Source organism: Crassostrea angulata, chromosome 8 (assembly GCF_025612915.1).
Source record: "Crassostrea angulata isolate pt1a10 chromosome 8, ASM2561291v2, whole genome shotgun sequence".
Classification (NCBI taxonomy): Eukaryota; Metazoa; Mollusca; class Bivalvia; order Ostreida; family Ostreidae; genus Magallana; species Magallana angulata.
Window position 1 is genome coordinate 47,838,521 of NC_069118.1, and position 27,877 is coordinate 47,866,397.

Below are 27,877 nucleotides of genomic sequence, written 5' to 3' on the forward strand. Positions count from 1 at the left end.
TTCCATCCCATACCATATACCATACCATACCATATCATACATATTTTTTTACAGGATTCTCAAGAGTAAATTGATCGTTGAAATATATAATTCAATCTAAATTGAAAAAAAAAATTCAATAGTCAAATAAAAATACCACCCCCCCCCCCCCCCCCCAAAAAAAAGTCCCACTCATGTTGCTTCATTACAATAGCTTTGTTTGATAGGGTGTACATGTACCAGGGCTAAAACTTTTGGTAAACACAATTAAGGAAAAATCGTGAATTATGTAGAAAATATTAAGGAACAAATTTCAGAGTTTTGTCCATTTTTTACTAATGAAATATATCTAGAATGCCTATGTACAGTCTCTCAAAAAAAAAAAAAAACCAAGAAACAAAAAAAACAAAACCGGAATTGAACAAGCTCTTGACCTCATCTTTAAAATGATGTCAAAATGAATACAGATATCGGGATTACTTCTCCCATGATTTAACATAGAATTTCAAGAAATTGTTTAATTTTCGACAATTTTGTGTGCATGCATGTGTGCATATGGGGTTTTTTAATAAGAAGACTTTTTTTTAAAAATTCAACTCGATCTATAATAACTTTAAATAAGCACGCCCTTCTTAACACAGAAGCGTAATAATGATGACCTTGAATCATTTGGAATCTTTGATAAACAATAAATCATGTAAGAGGTGGGTGAAGAATACATTATAATATATAGTATTAACATTTATTGGAGAAAATTTGAACCAAAATTTGTTGGACAAATTTTTTGTCAAAAAATTTCGATTTTATTATTTCAAGATATTTCTGGTCATACATGCATGTATATTAGAACCATTTTAACAAGAGCTTGGGCTTTGGGTAGTTGTGTTAAACAGCAATGTGACGTAGGCCTGACTATTTCATTGTCAGCTACTCGGCCATGGGTCTCTGAAATCAGCAATTAAGATTTGTCTGGCTTTTGAGCTAAGACTACGCAATCGGTGCGTATATTTCGCTTGAAACCGCGTCATTTTTAACTTGTTTTGACGCAAGAAATAGATAGCTACGTCCAAGGTCTTGTTAAAATGGTTCTTTGTTTTGTTTGTTTTTGTTTTGTTCATTTTTTTTTTTTTTGCTTTTTGTTTTTGTTTGTTTTTTGCCAGTTTGTTTGGTTTGTTTGGTTTTTTATTTTTTTTTAGGTGGGGAGCGCTTAACAGAAAATCTTCCACTAAGTCTAGTTGGTATAAGGGATGCAGGAATTAACTTGATATCCGACATATAAATTTTCATGTACATGCGGTGGCGTACCCCAACACATACACACACCCCAAACACAACAACATACACGCACACAGAAAATAAGTTTTCGATTTCAGAGAAGATATCGAAGCCTTTATTCCACCTTATTTTTATGTTTGATTATATCTGCTCAAGGTGAATAGCTGAATGCTAAACGAGACATAAAATTTATTTATAATTATTTTTGTCTCTGGTTATTATTAACGAGCTTTGAATTTTAATTACCGAGACATGGACAGTTTTTCTTTCAGAACACCTCTTTTATAAGATGCATCGCTCTAATACATTTATATATATATGTCTTAAGAATACAGCTTACTCTGTTTGAAAAGTCAGTTTCATCATTTGAATGAATGAGAGTCCGACACGTGATAAAATGTTATTCAAATTTGGCGCGTAAAAGGCTATCCAGAAAATGAGTTACCTTTCTTGTATTAGAACTCTTCAGTTGAGATTGTGACAAGACGCGCAAGATTCCTTAGCCGAAAACTGCACTGTTTATTTTCAGAAAAAAATATCCTCTCTTGTTTGTGGAAGTAATAGTAAGTTCAGGGCATCTTTTCTTCTTCTGTTCAGCGATTTTAATGTAAAGGAGAAATGCCGATATTATGAAAAATCGAGTCGTCTGCTGTAACGTTACACACATCAGCGTCACGAACTTTTTGTCTTCTTCCTATACTATAAAAAACTGTTGGTGACATTGTTAGAAAACAAAAAGATCGTGACGAGCACCTGTGCCATACACAGATTTTTGAAATGGTATTTGACGCCGTGCTCCAAGTTTAGAATCAAAGAAAAAATAGAATAGAATTTTTATGATATTGATATATTCTATAGCTCTTAGATTTTAGTTAAGATCGAAGTGTTAATTTGAAGACAGGGCAAATTGACATATAAGTTTTGTAAAATATGAAGAAACAGTGAGAGCATATATACAGTCTATGTTATTTACCACCCTATACATACTATAAACTGATAAAACTTCATCAATTTGCCCCGTAAAAAAGAAATGGCCCAATTAAGTTTCAGTGAATTAAAGGGCAAATTATTCAATTTCCAGAAGATGAACAGAAAAGCCCCACTCCTACCAATTTTTAACTGCAAAAAAAGATCTAGAGAAGCAATCATTGCTGAGCCACAGGAGCAGTTTGTCTCTTCTTCGCATGATGGCAGATATAACAATTTAGGTATACACATGCGTACTTCTATATTTCAAGTATTTGTCTAATCATTTATGCCATAATGAGATTTACCAGAACCACCTAATCATTGTCCTCTAAAAATAATGCTAATATCAATATGTCATTTATTAATAATCATCTTTAAAAATGTTTAATTATGCAATTAATTAACTGTTAATTTTTTAACACAAATACTGTACTATAACTGAACACTTACAGTTTCTGTTTGTGAAATTTAAAGCAGTGTTGTAAGAACTTCATACTGTGCAGTCTATTTAATAAATACTTGATACTTTTGTTTTTGTCCATCAGAATATTCAAGGAATGATAGCTTTACAAGCCAACCTGCAGGAAGTCTCTATGATAATCAGATGTCGCATCAACAAGACCCCTCCTTGTCCTACAACACTAGCACGCAATGGAACAACAATCAGCCCCAAGCAATGAACAATAGTTCCAGGTATAGTATACTGTGGAATCATTAAAATTCATGCGGGCCAATTTTTCATGGATTGTGGGTTTTTTGTTATTCATGGGTTTGTAAATTTCATGGATGCACATATACCAAGAAAATTGAGCCACCACAAATTTTAATGATTTTACAGTAGTATGCAGTCTTTAATGATATTACTCATTCTGGAAGTCTTTATGTACATGTAGTATAGTTACATGATTGTTTAAGGATGAGAGCCTTAAATCAAAGATAGATGTTGATGCTCCTTGTGTTTTGATGTTAATTGTTATACAGCAAAACTCGGTTATAACGAAGTCACTGAGACCTAAGAAATTACTTCATTATATCCGTATTTCGTTATAACCATATAAGATATTCATTAAATTTACATAGCTGGGGATCCAAGATGACTTCGCTATATCCGTGAATTCGCAATATCTGTGTTCGTACTAAAGGAGTTTTACTGTATTGTTAATTGTTCCGACTTTAAGGCATTGTCTCAAGCCATGGTCCGGTGTCCACATAGCTATCTCTAGCTGCAATAATGTAGCCTCTCCGATTTTGGTATATGATATTTACTGTTTACCTCCTCCTCCCCCCCCCCCCCCCAAAAAAAAAAAAAAAAAATCAGGAGAGGGTTACATTATTGCAGCAAAGCTCTCTCCTACCCGTGGCTGCTTATGTACATAAAGTATTGTAATGCTGATTATTTATGTGTCGTCTGTTGCTTCACATTTTAACCTGTTAATCGGTCAATATATTAATGAATTACGGTACTAGATATTCATGTTTTGTGCGACCCCAGTCAGAGAGGAGAGAATCGTGTACACATTGGCCATGGTTTGCGATGATGACTTTAAGGAAGAGCTGAAAAACTTATCACTAGGATGAATTATTAAAAATATATGATTCCATGTGAACAATTTTTGAAAAAAAAATTTATCTATGGCAAATTAATATTGTTTCCTCCCTTTAGATATCAGTTTCACCACAGAGCACCAGGGCAATGTGAACAAATGCAAGGGAGAATGAACAACTCCAACCCTAGTTCTTACAGCCAACCCAGGAACAACCAAAGGGGGACGGGGACCTCCAGCATGGAGCTAATCCCTCCCAACCCTCCCAATCCCAAAGCTGCTAGATACAATGTTAACCAAAAGTCAGTGGGTACTGAGGGTCAGAGCCAATATCCCAGACCCTCAGGAAGGGGATCTAACTATGGAAGCGGAAGTGCAAATAAAGTTGGGCTGAGACCAAATACCAACAAGAGCCAAGGGTACAATAGAAATAGTGGTAGCTTCAATAGATCTGCGAGTACCAACTTCAGCAGAACAGCAAGTACCACAGGTTATGATGGAGACCATAGCAGTGGTTCATATGCAATGGAACAGGGACAAAATACCTACAATAGGCAGGGGTATGGTAGAAATGGTGGTGACTTAAATAGAACATCAAATGGCAGAGGCCAGGATAGAGCCAACAGCAATGGAATGTACTGTAACAGTTCTAATGCAATGGCACACAGCGAGCAAAACCAGTGGAACAGTGGTAGTGGTTATACCAACAATGTTGGTACCATGCCGTTTAATGGTAGTGGTAGGGCTGCAGTGCCTGAGCAATGGAATCAGTGGGGAGATGGGGGACAGAGGCAGCCAGTGAATGACATGGTGGGCATCTCTCCTAGCATGGACAGAAGATACAAACCTATTGATTCCTCATTTCAGGTAGTTATTGACAAAGATCTAAGTTAAAAGTGGTCTTATATGAAAAAATGTTAGTGTTTCAATGACAAATGTGTGATCATGCATCCAATGTCTTTAGTTTTTTAGAGGGAAAGATATACAATAAGGGACCAAGGCAGCAGTATTGAAGTTAAATTTGTTTAACTCACCCTGATTTTACAGAACTTAATTTTGTCAATTTCAATTTATTTAATTTACACATCTGTACCTGTACATATCCACTTACCGTATCTCTCAAATGAAAATTGCAACAAATTAATTAAAGGAGACCTTTCCATATGATTATATACACTTTAATTGTAGATACCCAGTGCTACAGGAGATGGGGCAATTTGTGCCAAGACTATCACTAACAGGGAACACTTGTCTAACACAGTGCAGCACCCCCAGTCAAAAACAGCCGCTGCTCAGAAAACTGACACTCCCAGCAAAAATCAGGTTATTGCATAGTATGCCGTTCTTACCAATAGAATATGATTTTGTACTGGTAATTGAGAGAAGGCCCCCACCCATTACCCAAATTTTGAAATGTAATCCAGCAATGTATCATTATATATTCTTTGAGTTATTGTTCTTAGGCTGTTCATGTATTCTGTTTGATATTGCATGCATGATTTGAATGACAGAGGATAAATGAAAGAATTGGTATAAAATTTGGAAATAGAAATAGATGTTTTTAGCTGTATTTGTCATGTTAATTGGTAAATTCTAAGATATTGCCTTGGAAATTAATTTAAACAAAATGTCATCATCTTACAATAGAAATTGATTTATATAGAGTATGAGTACAGTACATACTGTATGTTTTTTTATCAGATAGATTTATATTGCAAAATCAATTTAGAAATTTCATGTCAGAGATAATTATAACTTAAAATCAATGTTATCTAAGGCTCAGCCGCTCTGCTTGAATATTAGGTAAATGATCGAGTACAAAACTAACCTTCCCAAACAGAAAAAATAGCCTACGGGATCATATCAATGGCTTATGTGTAAATCATGGTTTTGAGATGATTTCGGTATAGGAAAATTTCACATGCAAATGAGTTAATGGATATTGATTCTCGAGTGATCTGTTAAACTAAACAAATTGCAAGAAAACCATGGCCCTGGTATGATCTGTTGTAACTAACAACTCGTATCAAAACCATGGTCCTGGTATGATCTGTTGTATAACTAACAACTCATATCAAAACCATGATCCTGGTATGATCAGTTGTAACTAACAACTCGTATCAAAACCATGATCCTTATATGACCTGTTAAAGGACAATTATACAATAATTTCTTTTAAAAATAATGACCACTTAATTTATAACTTGCAACAGACAATTATATACTTTTAATATTTGAAATACTTTGTCAATTACCAAATATGAAAAATAGTATACATATATGTCACATGAACTGTATCGTTAAGCCAATTAATTAATATAATCTGAATTAGAACACAGGATCAAAGTCTTCCATAATTTAGATGATAATTTAATTATTGTTATTTCAAACTCTTCTAGCAATTATTACATGAATTGTACAAATTAAAATATTACGTATGCATTTCAAAACCTAGCCGCAGGTCTGTAGCTTCTGGTCTGAACTAATGATACATGTACATCCATGCATTAGTTGCTTGCTTCACTTAATAAATCTCTTGATAGTGTATTGTAAATTAGTCTTTATAAAATATTATTTACCTCAAGTGTATAAGAATATATTCCCCCAAAATACTTCTATAAATTCACTTTATAAATATGGCAAGATAGAGCAAGATGCCCAACAATAACAAATGTTCCTGACATGTACATCACATTTAGGCTCCAAGATGAACATTCAAAATTTGCAACTCAACTTCCTGTTATGCAGAAATCTTAATTCTTAGTGGTCAGTTTATCTGGCAGTTAACGAATCATTTCAAACGCATGCTCTGTTGCCTTCTAAGATAATAGCACATACCAGAATCACAAGAAAATCATAGCAGACTCAAAACCAAGAAACAAACCACATCAGGATCATACTTCCTTATTTGTCACCTATGATTAGGGTATGATTCATTTAATGGATCATGTCTAAATCATAGAACAAAATCATGAATTTGTGAGTTTGATATGATTTTTAAGTGATTTTAATATGATTTCTTAAGTGATTTTGATATGATTTCTTAAGAAAAGTTTTTGTTTGGGTTAATATTGAGGCATTTAGAAGCTAGCTCCACATACACCCAATGGCATGTAGCTCTCAAATTCTATTTTGGGGAGATCTGCATCAGTTATGCAGGTCAAACTTCCGTGTATTAAAAATCTATATTAAAAACTTGAGGAATATTTATATCTTAAGGTAACTGCAAAGCCAGCTTTGGACAGATCGCTGAGAATCATAGCCACTGACCTGGGTGGAATCAAGAACTGGGAACACCTTAGAGGAATGCTGTCATTTCTGTTTGAAATTTATGGTATGCATAATGCGGCTAACTTTTTTCAATACTGTCTTTTAATGCATTTAATTGGTGACTGGGTGCATGTCTTGCTCACCTGAGTTCTCGGAAGTGAAGAGTCCATAAATAATTTGTCTATATGTTCATGTATTCATTCATATTATGGGGTGTTATTAATATTTTTTAAAACTTTTATGGAATAATCATGTTAATATTCTGTTACATGTAATTCTCTAAGAGAGATAACTCTGTAAGTCTAAATCTTCTACAAAAAGAGGCTGAGTTGCAGTGTACTGTGTTATCTGATGTGCACATGGCATTGGAATAAAATGTGAAGTCAGTGTGTGTATCCTGAATTTTATTAGCATTAACAAGTGGTAGCAGAGCGTGAACCTAACTTTTAGACTGAAGTGTAAGTCAGAAAACTGTGTAAGAGAAAGTTTATGACATTCTTGAAAAAAAAAATAGAGGGAAAATATCCAATTTGGCAACCAAGATAAACCCACCAGTGTTCAATTCCAAATCGAAGCCTTATGAACTATACAAACATGAATTATTGGCCTGGAGTGAAATAACAGAGCTTGCAAAAGAGAAGAAAGGTATTGCTATAATATTGCACTTACTTAATTTACCTGAAGAAGATGAAACTAAAATTCGAGAGAAAGTTTTTGAACAAATCAAGCTTGAAGATCTAAAAAAGGAAAGTGGATTCAAAACTCTACTTGAATTTCTGGATAAACATCTTGCTAAAGACGACCTAGCTGATAGTTTGGAAAAGTTTGAAGAGTTCGAGGACCTCAAAAGAAGCGAAGGACAATCAATGAATGAATTCATTGCAATATTTGACAGTAAGTACAGAAAAATTGAGAAAAAGAAAATGACTCTACCATCAGAAATATTAGAATTTTATAAAGTGTTAAGAAAAGCTAACATCACAAAGGAACAGAAAATGCTAGTTTTGACTGGGATGAATTACGAAAACAAAGCAACGTTATATGAAGAAGCAAAAAAGCCCCTGAAGAAATTCATGGGTGAGGGATGTCACACTCCGTGTGACAGTAAGAGTATAAAACTAGAACCCACCTTTTTAGCAGAAAATGAAGAGGCCCTATTGGCTGCAGGTTATGTAGGAAGAGGAGGCAACAGCGGATATCGTAGAAGTGGCTGGTTCAACAGTAGAGGAGGAGGAAGAGGTTTAGGATTTTTCTCATCACAACGAGGAACTAAAAATCTCAACCCACAAGGTGCTGATGGAAAAATTCTGACTTGTAGATCTTGTGGATCTTTTCGACATCTTGTAGCTAAATGTCCAGATAGTTGGGAAAACCTGTCAAAAGTACATATAACAGAGGAAGAACCTTCAGTAGAACATGCTGTTTTGTTCACTGGATTCCATAAAAATGAAGTAAGCCTACTTGGAACAGAGGCGCAGAACTGTGCTGTTCTTGATAGTGCTTGTAGCACTGTTTGTGGAAAAACATGGTTAGAGAGTTACCTAAGCTCACTGAAGGAGAGTGAACGTGAGGAAATTGTGAGGCGTGAAGTACATAAAATTTTTAAGTTCGGAGGTGGAACAAGATTAAAATCTCAAGGAGAGTATGAACTACCCGTGTGCTTAGTTGGTAAACCTGTTATTGTCAAAACAGATGTAGTTGATTCAGACATCCCCTTACTACTTTCTAGAACGACAATGAAAAAAGCAGGAGTAAAATTGGATTTGGAGAAGGACACTGCTGTTATTTTGGGACAAGATGTTTCACTTAATCTAACCACATCTGGCCATTATTGTATACCAGTGGACAAATCAGAGACTTTACTTGTAGAGGAGGTGAACTCGGTGAAACTGGAAGAATTGGAACCTGAGAAAAGAAAGGCAGCTCTCTTGAAACTTCATAGACAGTTTGCACACACCCCTAAAAAGAGACTTGCAGCTTTGTTAAAAGATGCAGGAGCATGGATGGAAGAATTTGAGGAGCAATTGTTGGAAATTGAACCAAAATGTGATCTTGCAAAGTTTATGCTAAAACACCACCAAGACCAATAGTTTCAATGCCCATGGCAAAGGAATTCAATGAAAAAGCTGCGATGGACCTCAAACAATACAAGGGACGCTGGATATTGCATATGATAGATATGTGGTCTAGATTTACAGTTTCTGTCTTCATACAACAAAAAAGACCAAGTGATGTCATTGACGCTATGATGAAGTTCTGGGTAGGATATTTTGGAGTAATGGGAGCTATTATGTCGGACAACGGTGGAGAATTCAGTTCAGATGAAATGCGAGAAATAGCATCCATCCTCAATATTCGATTATGTTCAACAGCGGGAATGAGCCTGTACCAAATGGACTTTGTGAACGCGTTCATGCGGTAACAGACATGATGCTTACTAAACTTGAAGATGAAAACAAAACTGTTAACATCGAGACACTCCTGGCATGGGCAAATATGGCAAGAAACTCCTTGCAAATGTGGAACGGTTTTAGCAGTCATCAGTTAATATTTGAACAAAATCCAAATCTGCCAAACATCATGAAAGCTGAATTGCCTGCGTTAGAAGGAAGTACAAGTTCAGAGACATTGTCTAAACATTTGAACACCTTGCATGAAGCAAGGCGTGCCTTCATTCTGAGTGAAGCTGATGAAAGAATTTGAAGAGCATTGTGTACGAAAGTAAGGGCAGCAGAAGAAAAGTATGACAATGGAGACTTGGTGTTTTACAAAAGAGAAGGTTGAGAGCGCTGGTTAGGACCTGGAAAGGTGGTTTTCCAAGATGGAAAAGTTGTATTTGTGAGACACGGAGGTGTTTTTGTGAGAGTATCCCCCAACAGACTGTGCAAAATTAAACCTTGATCAATCAGATATAGAAACTGATAAAGACTTCTGTGAGAAACAAAGTGAAAAGAGAAGCAAGGAGGACAAAAAGAAAACAGAAGCTGTTGTCCCAAGTATTGTCTTAGAAACTCTAACTCGGGCACCAGTACAACACAACCAGGAAGAAACACCACAAACTGATTCAGTACAGAGACAATTACCCCGAAAAAATGACAAAATCACATACAAGTTGCCAAACTCAGAAGAATGGACTGAAGCTAAAGTACTGGGGCGTGCTGGAAAAGCAACAGGAAGATATCCCTCATGGTTTAATGTCAGGGACATTACAGACAATGAAGATAAAAGCACAGACTTAGACAAAGTGGAGTGGAAAGCAGTTGATGAAGAGAAAGTTAATTAACATAGCTGACATTAGCTGCAATAATGTAGCCCTCTCCGATTTTTTTATATCTGATGTTTACTGGAGAGGGCTACAATTCCATAGGATCTCCGTAATGGTGCAAAATTAATGTTTTAATGCGGCTGACTTCGGTCTGAAAAGATCGATTTTATATGTGACTTTCTTTGGATAAAATGATTTTTTAATTCAGATTGAACAAACTAACCGTATATAAATCAAAACCAGTTAAAACACATCAGCATGTTTACCAGTCGTCTTTTTCAGCAGCCATGACAGTTCTCGCGTGATTTTATGGGATTTACGCTTGGAGTTTTGATGGGCTTGATAACGTGAATGTCAGTATTAATAATCGATCTTACGTCGTTCTATCACTAAAACATCATTTAAGGAAATGGTATTGAATGGAAAATTCATATTTACCGCGTTAATTATGTTTAAATTAGGGGAATTCCTACATTCAGTTCAAGATCCGCTCCTAAATTCTCATTGGTTGTCCCAAAATAAAACCGGTCAAGATCAGTAAACATGGCGGACAAATTCAACTTGCGTTGTTGACATACACGAAAATAACCGATATATGGACTATATCTGATATTTTTGGATTAATTTATGCCATAGACATCTACAATGTTTGAGTTCAGGTAAGAATTGCAGATGTTATTGTCATTTATATACGATTTGAGACGAAATCGTTGCGGGAGTGAATCACTCCCGCACTTGCACCATTACGGAGATCCTATAGAGTTGTAGCCCTCTCCCAAAAAAAAAAAAAAATCGGGAGAGGGCTACATTATTGCAGCTAAGCTGACATCAATGGTGAAGCATCACAGGATCAAATGTTAATAGAAAAAGCTAAGCAAACAGAGCTAGAAAAATTGCATCATTTCGACACATTTGATGAAGTAGAGGACCATGGACAGAAAACATTATCAACAAGATGGGTTTTAACTGGCAAAGATACAAGTACAAGAGCCAGATTGGTTGCACGGGGTTTTGAAGAACATTCGTTTATCCCTTCAGATAGTCCAACAGTGGGAAAAGGAGCTATTAGAATTTTTCTTGCAGTGGCAGGAAGCAAACGATGGATTATTAAAACTACCGATATAAAGTTTGCTTTCCTACAAGGGAACCAACTACAACGAGATGTATACATCAAACCTCCCAAGAAAAGTGATACACCTGTTGGATTTGTATGGAAACTCAAGCATGGGTTATATGGTCTAAAAGATGGTGCCCGTCAGTTTTATATGAGTGTACGGGATGAACTCCTAAAACTAGGGTGCAATCAGTCAAAGATGGATCCTGCAGTGTTTACTAAACAATCCGGAAAAGACTGACGAGAATAGTATGCTGCCATGTAGATGACTTTCTACATGCAGGAGAAGTAGAATTTGAAGACTTGTTGTGCAAACTAAAACAGAGATTTCTAGCTGATAAAGTGGAAGAGACAGATTTCCAGTACATAATTGGATTTCACATTAAACAGAGAGAAAATGAAATTATGGTAGATCACTCAAAATTTATGGATAAATTGGATCACCCCCAAATTGACCCGAAAAGAGCGATACAAAAACATGAAAAACTTACTAATGATGAACAAACTTTATACCGCAAATTAGTTGGACAACTCAACTGGGCAGTGCAAGGTTCGCGACCCGATCTAGCATTTGAGTCAGTGGATCTAAGTACAAAATTAAAAACAGCAACAGTGGCAGACCTATTGAAAGCTATTAAAACCATGGGAAAATTAAAAGACATAATCCATATTCAAGTTTTCCCTCTTCTCCATGGAGCAGTTGAAAAAGACTGGGAGATTTTCCTATTTATGGATGCAGCACTAGCAAACATAAGTGAGGGGGAAGGAAGCACAGGGGGTCAAATTTTGTGGATTAAAGATCGTATAGGAAACTGCTGTTCTATCCATTGGCAGGCCAACAAAATTAAGAGAGTTGTTCGGTCAACAATAGCTGCTGAAGCTTGAAGTTTGCAAGAGGGCTTAGAACCGGCGCTGTATTACAGAAAACTACTGGAGGAAATCTGTCATTTGGATTCAGATAAAGAACCAATTACAGCATTTGTTGACAACAAGAGCGTGGTGGAAGCACTAAAGTCTACAAAAATGGTGGATGATAAACGCCTTAGAATAGACATAGCTGCAATAAAAGAAATTAAGAATAACAACGTTCTGGTGAAATGAATTCCAGGAAAAGTACAATTAGCCAATTGTCTGACCAAGCGAGGAGCTGATGGCATGCAGCTACTGAACATTTTACAGACGGAAAAGATGCCCGAAGAATTCACGTGAAATGATATGAAAGACATTATTATAAATTTTTAAATACATTACTTGCATGTAAAGGGGCAGAATAATCCCCAGATGACCCGAGGGTAGTCTAACCCAATGAAGGTCATCATTTTTGTATAAATGTTATATTCAAACATGTTAAAATCTTTTTAAATTTTTTTTACTTTATAGTCGGATATCACAAAAGAAAAAAAAAGGAAATTTTAATTAATGTTAATATTCTGTTACATGTAATTATCTAAGAGAGATAACTCTGTAAGTCTAAATCTTCTACAAAAAAAGGGTTGAGTTGCAGTGTACTGTGTTATCTGATGTGCACATGGCATTGGAATAAAATGTGAAGTCAGTGTGTTACCTGAATTTTATTAGCGTTAACAAATCAATGCGTTTTCTTGAATTGATTTTAGCCCAAGTGAACTCGGCCACTATAAAGGTACCAGACATTGATGCCAAAAAGTTTAATATCAAAGAGGGAGCAGCTTCAATGGATTGTATCTTCTATGAAATTGTGAGTACATACATTTATTTATGTCATACTTATATATATATATAAAAGTTAATATAAGAGGTAATTATATATTGATTTAGTGGTAGTATATTCCCCATTGCACAAACATTTCATGCAAACTTCTTTTAAATAATTATCAAGAACTGAAATTCTTCAGAATTGACAGTTTTTCTTGATCACAGTATTTTTGTACATAGATCTTTACAATGTGTCTGTTATAGGACTGTTTTATGATACTGTATGATGATTCAATGGATGTAGAACTAGTCATATTATGCAATCTTAGTACAATGTACAAATGACTGTGTATGCTTGTTTGCAGGACCACTCTCTACCAAAGCTGACCCGAGGAAAACTCTACAGGTATTGACTCATTTTGCTATAGATAAACTTATAAGGTTACCAATCAGTTAGGTCAAGCAGTACTAGTACAAATACTTTGTAATACATATAATTTCTAATGTCTATTACCAGCCTACACCCTCATTTAAAAAATAGAATCACTAAACTAAGAAAATGAAAGCTTAGAAAATAGAGTAAGAGGCTATTAAAAAAATATGAATACATGTATATGTAATTACATCTATACAGTAAAACACGGTTAAAGCAAACACGCTTATAATGAATTGACGCTTACAGCGAAGTGAATTTCATTCCCCAAGTCTCTATTTCATGTTGTAACGCTTATAACGAAGTTAAATTACCCGTCCCTGGGACTGCGTTATAAGCGTGTTTTACTGTAATTTAAAATTGTAATTGCAAACTTTAAACATCTTTGTACTGCACACTTTTGGGAATTTAATTAGGGATATATTATAGCATTTAATCATGATTTTTTGAAGTATACACTCTCATAACTGCAGCGGTGTGTGCATACAAATTTGCATAACGCGCTAACGCGCGTTACTCAATTTGTATGCACACACCGCTGCAGTTATGAGGGTGTATACTTCAAAAAATCATGATTTAATGCTTATATTTACATTTTTTTAACTTCTTGCCTTGTCTGCAAATGTGATTCATACCTTAAAATTCCTATCTTATCCTAAGGGTAAGTTAATATTAATGGAAGAGCCACAGTAACAGCCACAAGCGTGAACTTTGATTTTCGCTTGTGACGTTGCAGTTTACAGCGTTCAACGTTTGTGAGGTCATAATAAAACTCGTCAATTTGACCTTTGACTACTTGTTGCATTTAGAGGCATTTGAAGAACACAGAATTTAATGGAAAAACACAGTAGAATGTAAATATAATGTGATATACAATTTCTTGACATTAAAATAATTCATTTTCATTCAATTCATTGATGCTAAGAGGGTCCTTAAAAGAAGGAATTTTTATTTTCATAATAACAGAGATTTCTTTATAGTTTCTTATAAGCAAGTCTGACTACACAATTAAAACTTTTTTTTGGGGGGGGGGATATTAAATGTAAATTCTTGTATACAGATGATTGTTATTATTTTACAGAATAGTAGGATCCTTTGACAGTCATCAGAATGTGATCAAGTGTGTGTCAGTGCGCGAGGCTTTACCCGAGGAGTATACCACTCACCAGACCTGTGTACAGAGATGTGCCCAGTACAAGCTGGAGCTGTCCAATCTGGTCAGAGAGCAGTAGAACCCCACAGAGAGCTGAGGTAGGGGCACTGTGTAACTGGAGGTAATGTTATGTGACTGTTGTATAATTATTAAAAATGTAATGAAGAGCTCAAGGAGAAAGATGAATTGCAGACTACTGTAAAAGTGTTTATTTATGCGTGGGGGCAATTTTACGCTGGTTACGGGGTCGGCTTAAAACCATGTATAATGGCCCAGAGTGTATGTTTACAAAAATTAAAACTTTAGAGTGGTAAATCATGCAATTGCAATAATTTTATTGCATTTATGATACCCTTCATATTGTTTGACAATAGAAAAAATGTACTTATAACCACCAGCGTTAATAGCCAATTTTACAGTACTTTCTGTATTCAGTAAAACATGGTTATAACGAAGTGCTAGGGACGGGTAATTTTGCTTTGTTATAAGCGTAATTCGTAACATCCGTCAAGTTAACAACATATGATATAGTCGCGGGGAATGAAAATCAATTCGCTTCAGGCGTCAATTCATTATAAACGTGTTCGCTATAACCATGTTTTACTGTAGATGTTATATCAACTGGTTATTCATTCAGAATGATTCCTTAATGGGTTAATTAGCATTTGTAATCTATATGAGCTAGTGTATTGTTTTATTTTGTTTGATGCACCTCAAATTATGTAACTGTGGAAGAAGATTTAAATCATACATGTAGTATATCAATACACCAGATTATTTATTGTGTGCAGAATATTAGGCCCCTTCCATGGGAGGATTACTTAATACCTAAGGAAATATGATGATAATTGACCACGTGCATGCAGATATTGACCACATGTGTGCAGAGTATACAAGCTGAAACTATCCAGTCTCGACAAGGAGCAGATGATGGAGAGTTTAAAGTTCTTTTGACTTGTATAGGGCAGTATTTTACTTGTCTTTGTTTTAGACAGATAAACTGGGAACCTCATGGTGATGATTACTTTCATCATTGTTAATACCTTAAACTATTTTCAGACAGAGAACAAGAAAATTAACTGTATAATATATATACGGTATGTTTAAGCTTAAAATGCATATTTTTCTTTTTGTTTCTTACATGTACATCCAAAAAGGTTTTATATGAAAATTTACAAGATTTTTAAAAATTATGTACATGTATATCCAAAATGCAGTGCATGGGTAATGTGCTGGGTATGTTTCTTTTAATGTATTTGTTTTTTCCCTGTTCTTTAAACAACCATATTAAAGTTTGTTGACTACTATGATTTTATTGTCTTTCTTTGGTAAATTTACTTTTTGAATTAAGTACCCTGAAATGAAATTTTCAATACACCTCCCGCACTCCCTCTTACAATTGGTAGAGGAGCCCCACTTTATAACCAAATGTTTGTTTACTTAGTATAAAAAAAAAATAATGCATATATTTTTCCAAAGTGTACGTGTACTGTTGTCCAGATGTATTTAACATATCCTGATCCAGAGTTAGTATGAACCGATCAGAAAAATAAATTGTGACTTTATAGGACTATATAGGTTGATTAGGAGCTATTTAAGTAATATTTGGATGTATAATGACTGATATCACCTCTAACGCTGGCAGTGTATTCTGCAATGCAAGCCACAGTACATCAATCCCCCCCGCCGCCGCCAAAAAAAGAAACATTTTATTGTTCTTATAAATTCCATATTTAACAGTTCTATATATGATAAAATATCACAATGTTTATTAAAAATATGTATGCAGGCACGTAGCTTCGTTTTTGAAAGTGGGGGGGGGGGGGGGACAGACTCGTCCAAAATATCTTGTCAAGCAAAAAAGAAAAAGGGGAAATTTTGAATATTTCTCCAAAATCTTCAAATTCCTAATCCGTTGGGGGGGGGGGGGGGTTGTTGTTGATACAATGAAAATGGTGTAAATTTAAATTCATGATCCGTCGTGTCTGCTTAGTCAAAACCCAACACCTTATATATCTTTTTACAATATAATTTATATATATACACAATTTATACATGTACACATAATACAATAGACATTTCTGTTTAATATTCTTTATATCTTTGGGTCTTTAGAGCCGAAATGAATTCATATAAGCATTTGGTCGCCATATTAGTTTCGATCGGTCCTCTACTGCCACTGTGTTATATATATAAGGAATCATTCTTTGAGTATTATGAGGTGATAATTTTGGTCGGGGCGTGATCAAATCCAATAAAGCCCGAAGGGCTTTATGATAGATTTGATCACGCCCCGACCGAAATTATCACCTCATAATATTCAAAGAATGATTCCTTATTACTTACATTTATATAATTTTAAGCCATCGTACGATTAAATATTTAAATATAAAAAAGCAAACCCCGCTTGCGCCTCAATTTGGCGTCATTTGTATTATGGGTTATATAGTACAAAATCGATACGTATAGTGTTATCACAGACAAAGACACTTGAAAATGTAAATATACGAAAGTAACAGTCGGTTGCTTTTCGATCGAGGCATTCAAGTTGCACGGACTTCTAAATGCATGATCATGAACTACACATATTGAAGTAAAATGTTTGTAATACAGAATAAAGGAAACTACAATCAATAAAACACAAAATACATTTATTCTTTAAAAGAATTTCCAAGGTATCCGTATTATTTGCTCAGATAGTGATGCCTTACTTCGACAAAATATATGGCGGTAGTCTGAGAAAAGAAGGGAAGTAATGCTTATTTATGAATTCATGTCAGCTTTAAACTTAAAACATTTGTCGTGGCAGTGATAGGAAATTGCGATGTTTTTTTTTATTGTCCATGTTCATGTTTGGCAATGCTCACAGGCGATGTTTGATATGATGTGGGACAGTGGCAATTAAGGTACAGACAATGGACTGGCATGAAAATGTCCATGCATGCAGAAACCTGATAAAACTATAAATGTGAAATGTATTTTGAGGTACAATTATTTTATATACCTTGCAAAAACATACTGTATAATGTGTAACTAAGGCTTTCAGCCAGAAGAATTACAAACATTAAATTCACACGCTGGCTGCAGTACATGAATGAAAGTAAGTGTAATTGTATGGGAGTTAGGGAGTGCGGGATATAAAGAGGCACAGCAGAAGGGACAAAGGCGAATGATCTGGCCTCTGAAAACCAGTGCTTTGGTTAGATAAGACTCATTAGTCTGGGAGGACAGCTTATCTTAGAGAAGGAAAACTCTGATTCCAAACCTCCGCTGCCTTGCGGCCACACCCAATTATGGAGAAGTCAAGGGAAATACCGATAAGAAACCAAGTGGGCAGACTGTGCTCAATATCCAAGGATGGAAAGTAGCCAGGAAGGAAACTCCTGAACCAAACCACATTTTCGCGAGGTAATAGGGGTTTGCGTTGCGCCAACAACCCTTCCTAGAAAACAAGACGTTACAGAAACTATGGACATAGTATTACAACAAGAAGACTGAGTAAAGCAGGAACCGCCAATGATGACTGCAGGACGACAAAGGGGGAAAGCCAGAGGGAAGCCAAACGTCCAACTAGTTCCCCAGTGACTAACAAGCGAACAACCACCATCGGACACTGGAATGTGCAATGTACAGAGGAGGAACATCAGCACAGATAGCAAGAGGGATGAAAGGATACCAGCTAGACATTCTAGGAATCAGTGAGTGTCGATGGACGGGAGCAGAAAAGAGACAAGAGTGACATCGGCCCAGACTGTCATCTTCAGCGGAGATGAAGAGCTGTATAAGGGAGGAGTTGCCATAATGATAAGCCAGAGCGCAGTGAAATTACTAATCGAATAGACACCCATCAGTTATAGGATAATAACAGCTCGAGTCTATACAAGATATAGAAGAGTGACAATAATACTGGTATATGCGCCACATGATAAAAAGAAAGAGGAAGAACAGTTCTATACCAAGAGTTACAAGAAACATTGGATGAATGCAATAAGAACGACATCTTAGTTGTGGGGGACTTCAATGCCAAAGTTGGAAATGATAACAAGGGATACGAAAGAACTATGAACATACATGAACTGGGCACTCAAAATGAGAACGGTGAGAATCTGTGTGATTTTTGCCAGACTAACGGGCTAGTGATCACAGGAACATTATTTCTCCATAAAGACATACACAAAGCAACATTGGTACCTGCCAGTGGAAGAGTTAAAACACAGATTGATTACCTCCTTATTAATGGACAGTACAGATCTTCAGTCTTAGACACCAAAGTTATGAGGGGAGCAGACGCCAACAGCAATCAATACAAGGTGAAGACTGGGGATCGGACTACGCCTTTTTTCGTTCAAAAGATCAAGATTGGACGTAGGACGCATCAAAAAGACTCGGAAGTTAGAACAAATTGCAACGACTGCGTGAGAGAGAAACTTAACGAAATCAAAGAAAAGGAGAATGAGGATAGAACAAAATATAGCCTATGCAAACTCAACAGAAGAAATCCTAGGCTACAGGAAAGAAAAGAGCAAGTCTTTGATCAGCGAAGACACATTGTGGCTAATAGATGAAAGAAAGAGAACTAAAGCAAAAATAGATGGCGCAAGATCTGATAGAATCAAGACAAGATTAACGGAAGCCTAGCGGTGAATACAGCAACGTTAGGTGTCCTGAAGCTAAAGGCTGGAAAACAATATTATTTGAATTATCAAAAAAAAAACTTTGATCGGGGGTATTTCTCTAAACCTTTATTACATATATTGACAACGATGTTAATTTCTTTATTTCATTCGTTTTTGTGCATCCATGTACATCCTGGCACGTGACGCGCGTGTCCTAACATTGCAAATGAATTAGTTAAATCAAATCGGCACAGGTGATTTATGACTTTAAATCATAAATATTTTTGAGAATACTGCTCTTTTATGTTATATACTGTTGATGTTGAATTGCTTGGGATCGAAATAGATTTTTGTTTATCAAAAATATTGTTAAAACAATTAAAAAACCCTCAAAATAAGACATTTATACTAATCAAAAGCGATTTGCAAACAATTGGCAAAAATCCGTAGATTTTCCAAGCACGATTCATATTTGTACTTGTACTCAACCAAATTTTCGTAAAATATTCTAAAAAATGTACTCATCTTTCACCTGCGCCAAGCTGTAGAGAGAAGGACAAAGCAGAGAGAATGGGAGGACCAGGTTGGCAAAGAAAGCCGAAAGAGCACAAAATGCAGCTGAAAACAGGAGACAAAGAACTTTCCACCAATGTAAAGCAGCTGACGGGGAAAAGAAACAAGCAAACAGCAGTAATGAAGACCAAAGATTGGGGAACTACTGAAAAGCAAAGAAGCAAGACTTGCAAGGTGGAAGGAACACTTTGAAGAAGTTCTAGTAAATTGGGAGATTCCTGAATTATCACCACAAGAGTATGAGGAAGATGGATGGGAGCTTTCAAGCCTGTCAGGTGCATCCATGCAAGTTTGGTGAAGTTAGGACCAGTAATAACTAAGATATCGTCATCAGAGGGCACCAGCAATTAAAACCTTTACCTCCTCAAGCATTCCCAACCTATGGCTCTGATTCAGCATCCATGCCTGTCAGGTGCACCTGTATCATAAGGAGAAAGCGCGAAGATTCGAAGGCGAGAGTGTGAAGTTGCAAAGGCAAAGAAGCGATAGTAGTATCACTTCTTCGCCTTCGCAACTTGGCACTTTCGTCTTCGCATCTTCGCGCTTTGCCGTTGCATCTTTTATTTTCTTCCCATTATTCATGAATTATACTTTCATTGAGGATTTCCACTATTACAAACTGCTGGGTATGGAAAAGCATCACGCGGAATTAATGATGAAAACAAAATTATGAAAAGTTTACTCCACTGTTAGGCATTATAACCAAGCTGAAGTTAGTAGGCACTGACAGCAGTCATTACGCCAGTACAGGTGAACGGCCAATAAGGAAAATCGTCAAAGTACTGAGAGTACTCGTACAGAAAATATATTTTACTCTATCGTCGGCATACTTTAGTAAGTTTAGTTAATATCAAGATGATTATGGCATCAATAGTTTGTATGAGCATTGGCAACTTTGGATACAATAAAGATCGTGTGATCAAAATCAAGGGGGACATAAACCCCTAACATGGGCCCTAACCTCTTATCAACGCTTTTAGAAACAATCATTTCTTATTATAATCGATCAGTGTTGATTATGTTTTAAGATTTACTATAGTCAGGTACTCTTCACACATTTGATCTAAAAGAATAAAGTCTATTCATGATCACAAATACAACATTACAACAAATGTTTAGAATATTGATGTTCATGTATCACGTAGAAGAAAACAAAACTAACGCAAAATGATTTTTTAAAAATCACTTTCCTCAAGAAATGTAAACAAGAAGAATTCATATTCATACGTTACTTGTCCCCTTAGTCTTTTTCCATTAAGATATATACATGTATCATTCTAAGATTGACAATTCATTCACCAGTGAATATTCCTTATATTATTACAACAATTATTCTTTCATGATTATTGATTAAACTCATGTTCCTCATAAAAAGGAATTTTCAAAAAAATAATATGTATGTAGCTTCATATGATCCACATATGAGCGTGCATATGATTCTAACATCTGTCACATGATACTCATATGATTCGATATACATTTTTTTATTTCGCTGGTCAGATTTAAAAGTGGTGGTCTATTAATTGATTTATTTTCAATTTGTTAACATCTTTTTATCCGCAAGTAAAGTTCTAAATGAATTAGCTGTAAGTGTAAGCTTGAATCAAACAAATTTGTCATGTCTACTTTAAAAGAGAGTTTTTGTCGATTACTGTTCTCCATGAACATGCGCAAATTAGTACACGTTTGAATCCATATGCGCCAGATCACACCCTCTTTTTCTAACATTTAATAACATTTAATTATGACTTGTAAATGACCGGCCGCATTTGTCACAAAATGTTATGCAGCAAAAAGGACGTTCTCTGCATTGCCTTAATTCACTTACGACTGCAAAGAAAAGTGTTCTGTTACAAACTTTATCAGACAGATGCATCGTCATTTAGGTGGTACGGGACATCTGTTGAAATTAATGTGGATAAAATTATATTATAATTGAAATACTTTCACCCGTTTAGAATAAAAAATCAACAACCTTGAAGACACTTTGCAGAAAGACTGGTTAATAATTCAAAATGATGTAGTACTTCCTTCATCCCTACTAGTTCGTCTTTTCTAACGTAGTCCCTCACGTGTTAACATTTTCGCTGCAGCCATGGATTAATACACAAATAGTACCAGCTCCTAAAAGAAACATAACCTACGGTACATACGTCTTTTAAGGAAACCGGAACACAAATCTCGCGTTAAGGATTGGTTTGTGGGATATTTATAAATAAATGCAAAGGTTATAAAAAGTTAGGTCTAAGAGACCATTTGGATTTTGAAATCTGTATACAATTTTGTAGAGATTATTGAGAGATAGTACCTCAATATAAGTTAATTAAATTTCGTATCAAATGGTTATATAAATAAATATGTAAATAAATAGATGAATAAAAAGACAGATAGATAAAGAAAGCATTGTAAAGACCTCCTTTATCCTTGCTTTTTTGTAACAAGACATAAATTTTAGGTTATAATATCTACTTAATAGTAGTATGTGTAAATTTGATGAAACACAAATGATTGGCTAAACATGTATGTGTATATGGTTTCACCTTATTTGTTAATTATTTTCGCGAATCATACCTGTTGTTACGTATCCAGGTAACTCACTAAATATGTATAAATACACGTTTATCATAAATTTACAACAGAGCACCGAGGGATTTCCTCGAAAATATTTGTTAGTAGGCTGCAGAATGCGAGGATTTCAATGTATCGTACTTTGTGCTTTACTTTACACAGTTTCTGTTGACGCTGCTTTCGGCAACTGTGATATTGATAGCAATTGTCCCGATAATGCCGAATGTAATGATGTATGTAATGGTGGATGTGAAGGTGGATTATATGAATGTGAGTGTAAGAAAGGCTTCGATGAGATCGATTTGCCGGATATTACAATAGATGGCAAAGCAGCGACAGTTTGTATAGGTATGGAATAAAAAAAATGATACAGACCTGTGATGATATCTTTACATAACTGTTAGTGTATGCTTAATTCTTTTAGAAACTCTAAGAAATATTTATAATCATTTTATTGTAATGTAACAATAAAGGAAAAATCAATTTTTCGTTAGATTGTACTATAAGGAGTAATAATTTCATTACAAAAGTAATAAAATCATTTTTACAACCCGAATTCAATATATATGTATCATTCTTTTTTAAAAAAAAAAGTCATTTATACATTTTCAGATCTAGGCATCTGCAGTCCATTTGACAACGAAGTAGATGACTGCGGAGAAAATGGACAATGTGTCATTATCCAGGATAAACATGGAATATATAAAGCTGTCTGTAAATGTGCGTATGGATATTACGGCAAATTCTGTGACGGTGAGTACCTTAAAAATCTAGAAATAATAGTTTCATAGACTATTACTGGGTTTCTGAATTGTATATACTACCTTCTCGAATAACCATTTTATTTATGGATTTTTGTTACTCATGTTTGTTAAAAAAGAAAACGAACGCAACATATAAACCACTGCCGATGAAAGATTTCATTGTTTTTAATTTTCCAGTTAATACAGAAAACACTAAATATAGTTTAAAAAAGACAAAGCAAGCCACAGCAAAACCCTATTCACTGACTTTAAAAGGATCAAGGAGTATGAAGGAAACAATATTAACGTTGACAGAACTAAAAGCAATGTACATTTATTGAAAAAATCAATAAAAAAAAATAACTGATGCGTCGTTTAGTTGATTATGCTTAATCTTTTATATTATGTTGTAAATCAATCAAAAAAAATAGCTGATGCGTCGTTTAGTTGATAATGCTTAATCTTTTATATTATGTTGTTACTTCAGAGGTTATTGAAACTACTACCGTGCAGAGCGCGACCAATAAACCTAAATTGTAATTGAATGATACCAGAATTTTGACCTATTTCAAATCAATCGTAGTTTATATACCACCTTCCCAAAATGGCATTGGTTAGAATGATAACATTTTTAACAGTCTTATCTTCAATTAAAAAGCACGTGCCTCAATGAAATTTGACGTTAACAATAACCAACAGAAAAAGCAATGGAATGCATTTAAAAAAACAGGAAAATAAATATGTATTAGTTACATTCATGTGTCATTTAGTTAAGTAAGTTTTTCTATCTATATCATATTTTTACTTCAGAAGTAATCAAAACTACTTCAACACCATATTCAACGACTGGCACGACCAAGAAGCCTGAACCGTGGATCCTTCTTGGAGGAGGAGCAATTCTGCTTGCTGTTCTCCTCGGAGGAGCTGCAGTCGCGGCGTCCTCATCTGGCTAATTATCCTCAAGGTCCTCAAGATCCTCAACAAATGATTCTGATTATGTCACTGACTGGAAATTATTTTGAATAAATTATCGATACAGTTGAAATGTGTCTTTGTATTTAATTGAATAAAAAATGAAAATGCTTAATTCAAGGTCACATTGGGTTAAAAGTCTATATGTCAAAATCATTGTGTTTGCTGCACTGCTTTGTATGTTGGGAAGCTGGCTCTTTACATAAATAAATTCATAGAATTTCAGCTACTTGCCATCCTGTATTACATTTATTAAGTTTGAGTGTTTCTGATTTTAAATCAAATATGAATTTTAAACCAAGCAACAAGCTCACAGATTTATACTCTATTATCAGTGCCCTTGTCTTGTGGGATGTAAGTTAAGGCACTGTGAGGTTTAAAAGTATTCTTTCGGGAAAGATATTTGGTCAAATAATGGTCTTGCACATTAAGAAATCATAATGTTTTAGGGTTCATTTGTGGTGATATGATAACATAATTTGGAAATGGACAGTGTGTCATTCTCCAGGATAAATATTGAGGATAAAAAGCTCTCCGTAAATGCGGTATACGGGTATAAACGCAAAATCTGAGACCGTTAGTATCTTAAATCAGAGGACTGAAAGCGGGTTTTTTTGATGTGTAATTTTGCATATTGTATGGGTAATGTCAATCTAAGCGGCATATGATAGAACCTATATCTAAACCATTGCTGATCAAATATTTCATCGTTTTCAATTTCCTATAAATACAAAATGTAACTGATTGTAATTCAATAAAAGACCAAGCAAACAGGAGCAAACACTACGTACTGAAAGGATAAAATTCAAAGTGTATGTAGGAAACGACATTAACGTTAAAAATTGACAAAATCATCGCTTTTTATTGACAAACTCAATGAAAATAAACAGTTGATGTGTCATCTAGTTGAGTAAGGTTTACCTTTTATATTATATTGTTTCTTCAGAAGTTATAGAAACTATTACCAAATTTAGCACGACCAAGAAACCTAAACCTTGCATCCTTCTCGAAGGAGAAGCGATTCTACTTGCTGCTCTCGCCGGAGGAGCTGCAACCGCTGCGTCTTCATTTAGCTAGGTGTCTTCACGGTCCTCCAGATCCTCAAAGTACAACAAATGAATCTGATTGTGTCACTGATTGGAAATTTGGAATGAAGGAAAGAAGTAGTCATGATTTTTGTACTTGTATGAATACGCCGAATTCAAACTTTGATTATAATATCAATAGCAAGCAAATTCATTCTGCTTGTTGCAGCGATATTTGCGATGGACTTTCAACTTAAATATAGGCATAAAATTTCAGTTGTTTACCCAAATGTATGCTTGTATAATTCTTCAAACTCTGGTAAACTCTTTGCCTAACTATAAATACGAGAAAGTCGTGGTTGAAATGGGTTGATAGTTCAGTAGTTGAAAAGAAAAATGACATAAATTGTCAATAATACATTTATTATCGACATAAAATATAACAATAAGGACTCATTTGTCTATTGAAATTCATGAAATGCGTCTTAGCTTATAAACATAAGTACCTGCAAAACAGTGTAATAATTTAATTGTGATATTTAATTGAAATCAATGTATGTAAATACACGTAACACAACTGATTTTATATTCTGGAGTTCGAAGCATTTGGAGCTTATGGCTGTGCGATTGACTGTCATACAATGTCTCTCACCATCTCTCTCTCTTTCTTTCTTTCTCTCTTTCAATAGAGGGCTACTAAACGAAAGTACTTTATCTTGGCTTATTTTTATCAAATATTGTCCGAATGTGCTGTATCAAAATCTTATGTTTATACTATATGTATGTATATGATACTTTTATCTCACTATATCTTTCCCAAAGATTAAAAAGCCTCGACTTTACCTGCATATCATATTTAGCAACAATTTTCGCATGCCGACATTTTTCCGGAAGCAATCGTTAAATACAAAAATAGTACCAGCCCCTTCAGCAAAACATAGCTTAAGGTTCACGAACGTCTTTCAAAGGAGCGCCAACAAAATCCCTAGCTACGGATAGGTTTGTGGGACTTCCACTTATATAAGGGTTAACTGGAAAGTAATGTCACAGATATCATTACACCTTTTAAACAGCTCCCTCTAGCACTTGCATCTACGTTGTTAACCGGGTTTTCCAACGGAAAAATCCGGTTATTAAAATGGTGAAAATGGCGGGCGGGCGGGCGGCTGCCAAAAGGGTACCCTCATTGTACGGATAACTCCTCCTACAGTTTTCAAGATAGGAAGTTGTTCTTTTGTAGATCAATTGTACATATATCAGAGGTGTGCATATTGCTAGGATTTTGATTTCCGATAATTAATGAAAAATATGCCAGCTTTTGAACTTAGTCATTTTTTGGCAAAATGTTGCATATATGGTTCCCTCATTGTACGGATAACTCCTCCTACAGTTCTCAAGATAGGAAGTTGTTCTTTTGCAGATCAATTGTACATATATCAGAGGTGTGTATATTGCTAGGATTTTGATTTCCGATAATTTATGAAAAAAATACTAGCTTTTAAACTTAGTCATTTTTTGGCAAAATGTTGCATATACGTGTAGGGTACTCCATTTCACTGGATAAGGGTTGACATGGATTATGGATACAGTTTACATAAAAGAAAACCCGGTTTGCTGTCACATTGACAGCTTTTCACTTGTTTTCCTTCTGGAATCACGCATGCTTTGAATTGTGAATCCTGAATAAGAATTTTGAGAAATATACATCCGTGCCCTAGTGATTTCGTATGCTTATTGTTTTGTGCTAGTTTTTAAATCATCTTTAAAAGAAAAGCTTTTATTACAGAAAATTGATTATCAAATATTAAACCGCCATTACTCATTTTCTTAGAAATGTCTGCAAATACGAGTACGAATATCACAACCAATTCCGCGATTTATAGATCTAGAAATAACAATTGCTTAGATTGTCACGGGATTTTTGAACTATATAAATAACCTTCTCACTAAGCTAGGAGAATGAAACATTTTCAAAAATTCAACGCATTGATAATCGCAGCTAATGATACAGAATTTGATGGTGATGTTAACGAATAGTCTTATGATTAAATCAGAAACCTACATCTTGCGATTTTTCTAGAAAACTAAATTGTTCCTGATTCTCAATCAAATATGAATTACAAAAAGAAAACTCAAAAATTTAGACTTTTTAATTATAAATGCTACTAGACTTTGACCCGTGCATGCACGGGTTGACATTGCATGTCGGACATTCGCGAAATAGGTACATCGACACACCTTATTATTTACATTTAGATAACAATGCTATAAGCCTACAATAATGCTATTAATTTCACTACACATTTTCCTTAGTTTGAATAATCTAACTGTGTCTCGGGAAAGGCCCTCACCACAGTTAGAATGCCTCCCTTATACCCGTAATGTAGCAGAAAATTTCAGAATCGCTCCGGAACAATTTTGAGAAAGTTAATAGAGTTGCCTTGAAAATAACAGTCAAATTCATCACAACAAACCTTTTTGAGACTGCAAATACATGTACCTTTCAACTAAAAATTTAATGGAATTGAAGAATTCAACACCTTTTCACCAATGTACACGTATTTTCTTTGTAAAACTGGGTCCGTAGGACATTATTCATTTTTACGATAAAAATATTCTATCTTCACTCTCCTAACAAATATAATGTAACTTTTTTGCATGTAATCAAACATTTTTGTCGTCACAAAGACAAACGTAAGTACCT

The 27,877-nt window shown here is 35.0% G+C and overlaps 3 protein-coding genes across 5 annotated transcripts in view; 2 read left to right on the top strand and 1 right to left on the bottom strand.

The window, feature by feature from the left end:
- The window catches only part of LOC128157743 (U3 small nucleolar ribonucleoprotein protein IMP4-like), a 59,585-nt gene extending 31,981 nt beyond the window's left edge, over positions 1-27,604 (bottom strand). Inside the window, exon 1 of the mRNA XM_052820351.1 lies at positions 27,591-27,604. The gene's annotated coding sequence lies outside the window, so the exon portion shown is untranslated. The remainder of the gene's footprint in view (positions 1-27,590) is intronic.
- LOC128157740 (uncharacterized) lies at positions 1,724-15,972 on the top strand. 3 transcript variants are annotated; one of them, XM_052820347.1, is made up of 10 exons: positions 1,724-1,817; positions 2,336-2,462; positions 2,769-2,916; positions 3,887-4,634; positions 4,956-5,090; positions 6,987-7,101; positions 13,033-13,133; positions 13,456-13,496; positions 14,605-14,797; positions 15,468-15,972. In XM_052820347.1, exons 2-9 carry the CDS (start codon positions 2,339-2,341, stop codon positions 14,753-14,755), a joined length of 1,563 nt encoding a protein of 520 aa, XP_052676307.1. In that variant the 5' UTR covers positions 1,724-1,817; positions 2,336-2,338; the 3' UTR covers positions 14,756-14,797; positions 15,468-15,972. The 3 variants fall into 3 exon arrangements, with proteins under 3 accessions (XP_052676307.1, XP_052676305.1, XP_052676306.1); XM_052820345.1 differs by lacking the exon at positions 1,724-1,817 and adding an exon at positions 1,893-2,034; XM_052820346.1 differs by lacking the exon at positions 1,724-1,817 and adding an exon at positions 1,893-2,034 and having other exon boundaries at positions 14,605-14,774.
- Positions 22,469-24,203, top strand: LOC128157745 (uncharacterized). Its single transcript, XM_052820353.1, has 3 exons — positions 22,469-22,781; positions 23,046-23,186; positions 23,987-24,203. The coding sequence occupies exons 1-3, from the start codon at positions 22,469-22,471 to the stop codon at positions 24,127-24,129; spliced, it is 597 nt and encodes a 198-aa protein (XP_052676313.1). The 3' UTR covers positions 24,130-24,203.
- Positions 27,605-27,877: the final 273 nt, after the last annotated feature.

Bases quoted from the DNA above. Each gene is read 5' to 3' on its own strand.
- LOC128157740 (XM_052820345.1), top strand. The intron at 4,635-4,955 runs GTAGTTATTGAC...CTTTAATTGTAG, and splicing joins CTATTGATTCCTCATTTCAG to ATACCCAGTGCTACAGGAGA. The intron at 7,102-13,032 runs GTATGCATAATG...AATTGATTTTAG, and splicing joins ATTTCTGTTTGAAATTTATG to CCCAAGTGAACTCGGCCACT.
- LOC128157745 (XM_052820353.1), top strand. From the start codon at position 22,469: ATGTATAAATACACGTTTATCATAAATTTACAACAGAGCACCGAGGGA. The intron at 22,782-23,045 runs GTATGGAATAAA...ATACATTTTCAG, and splicing joins AGCAGCGACAGTTTGTATAG to ATCTAGGCATCTGCAGTCCA. The intron at 23,187-23,986 runs GTGAGTACCTTA...TTTTTACTTCAG, and splicing joins TTACGGCAAATTCTGTGACG to AAGTAATCAAAACTACTTCA.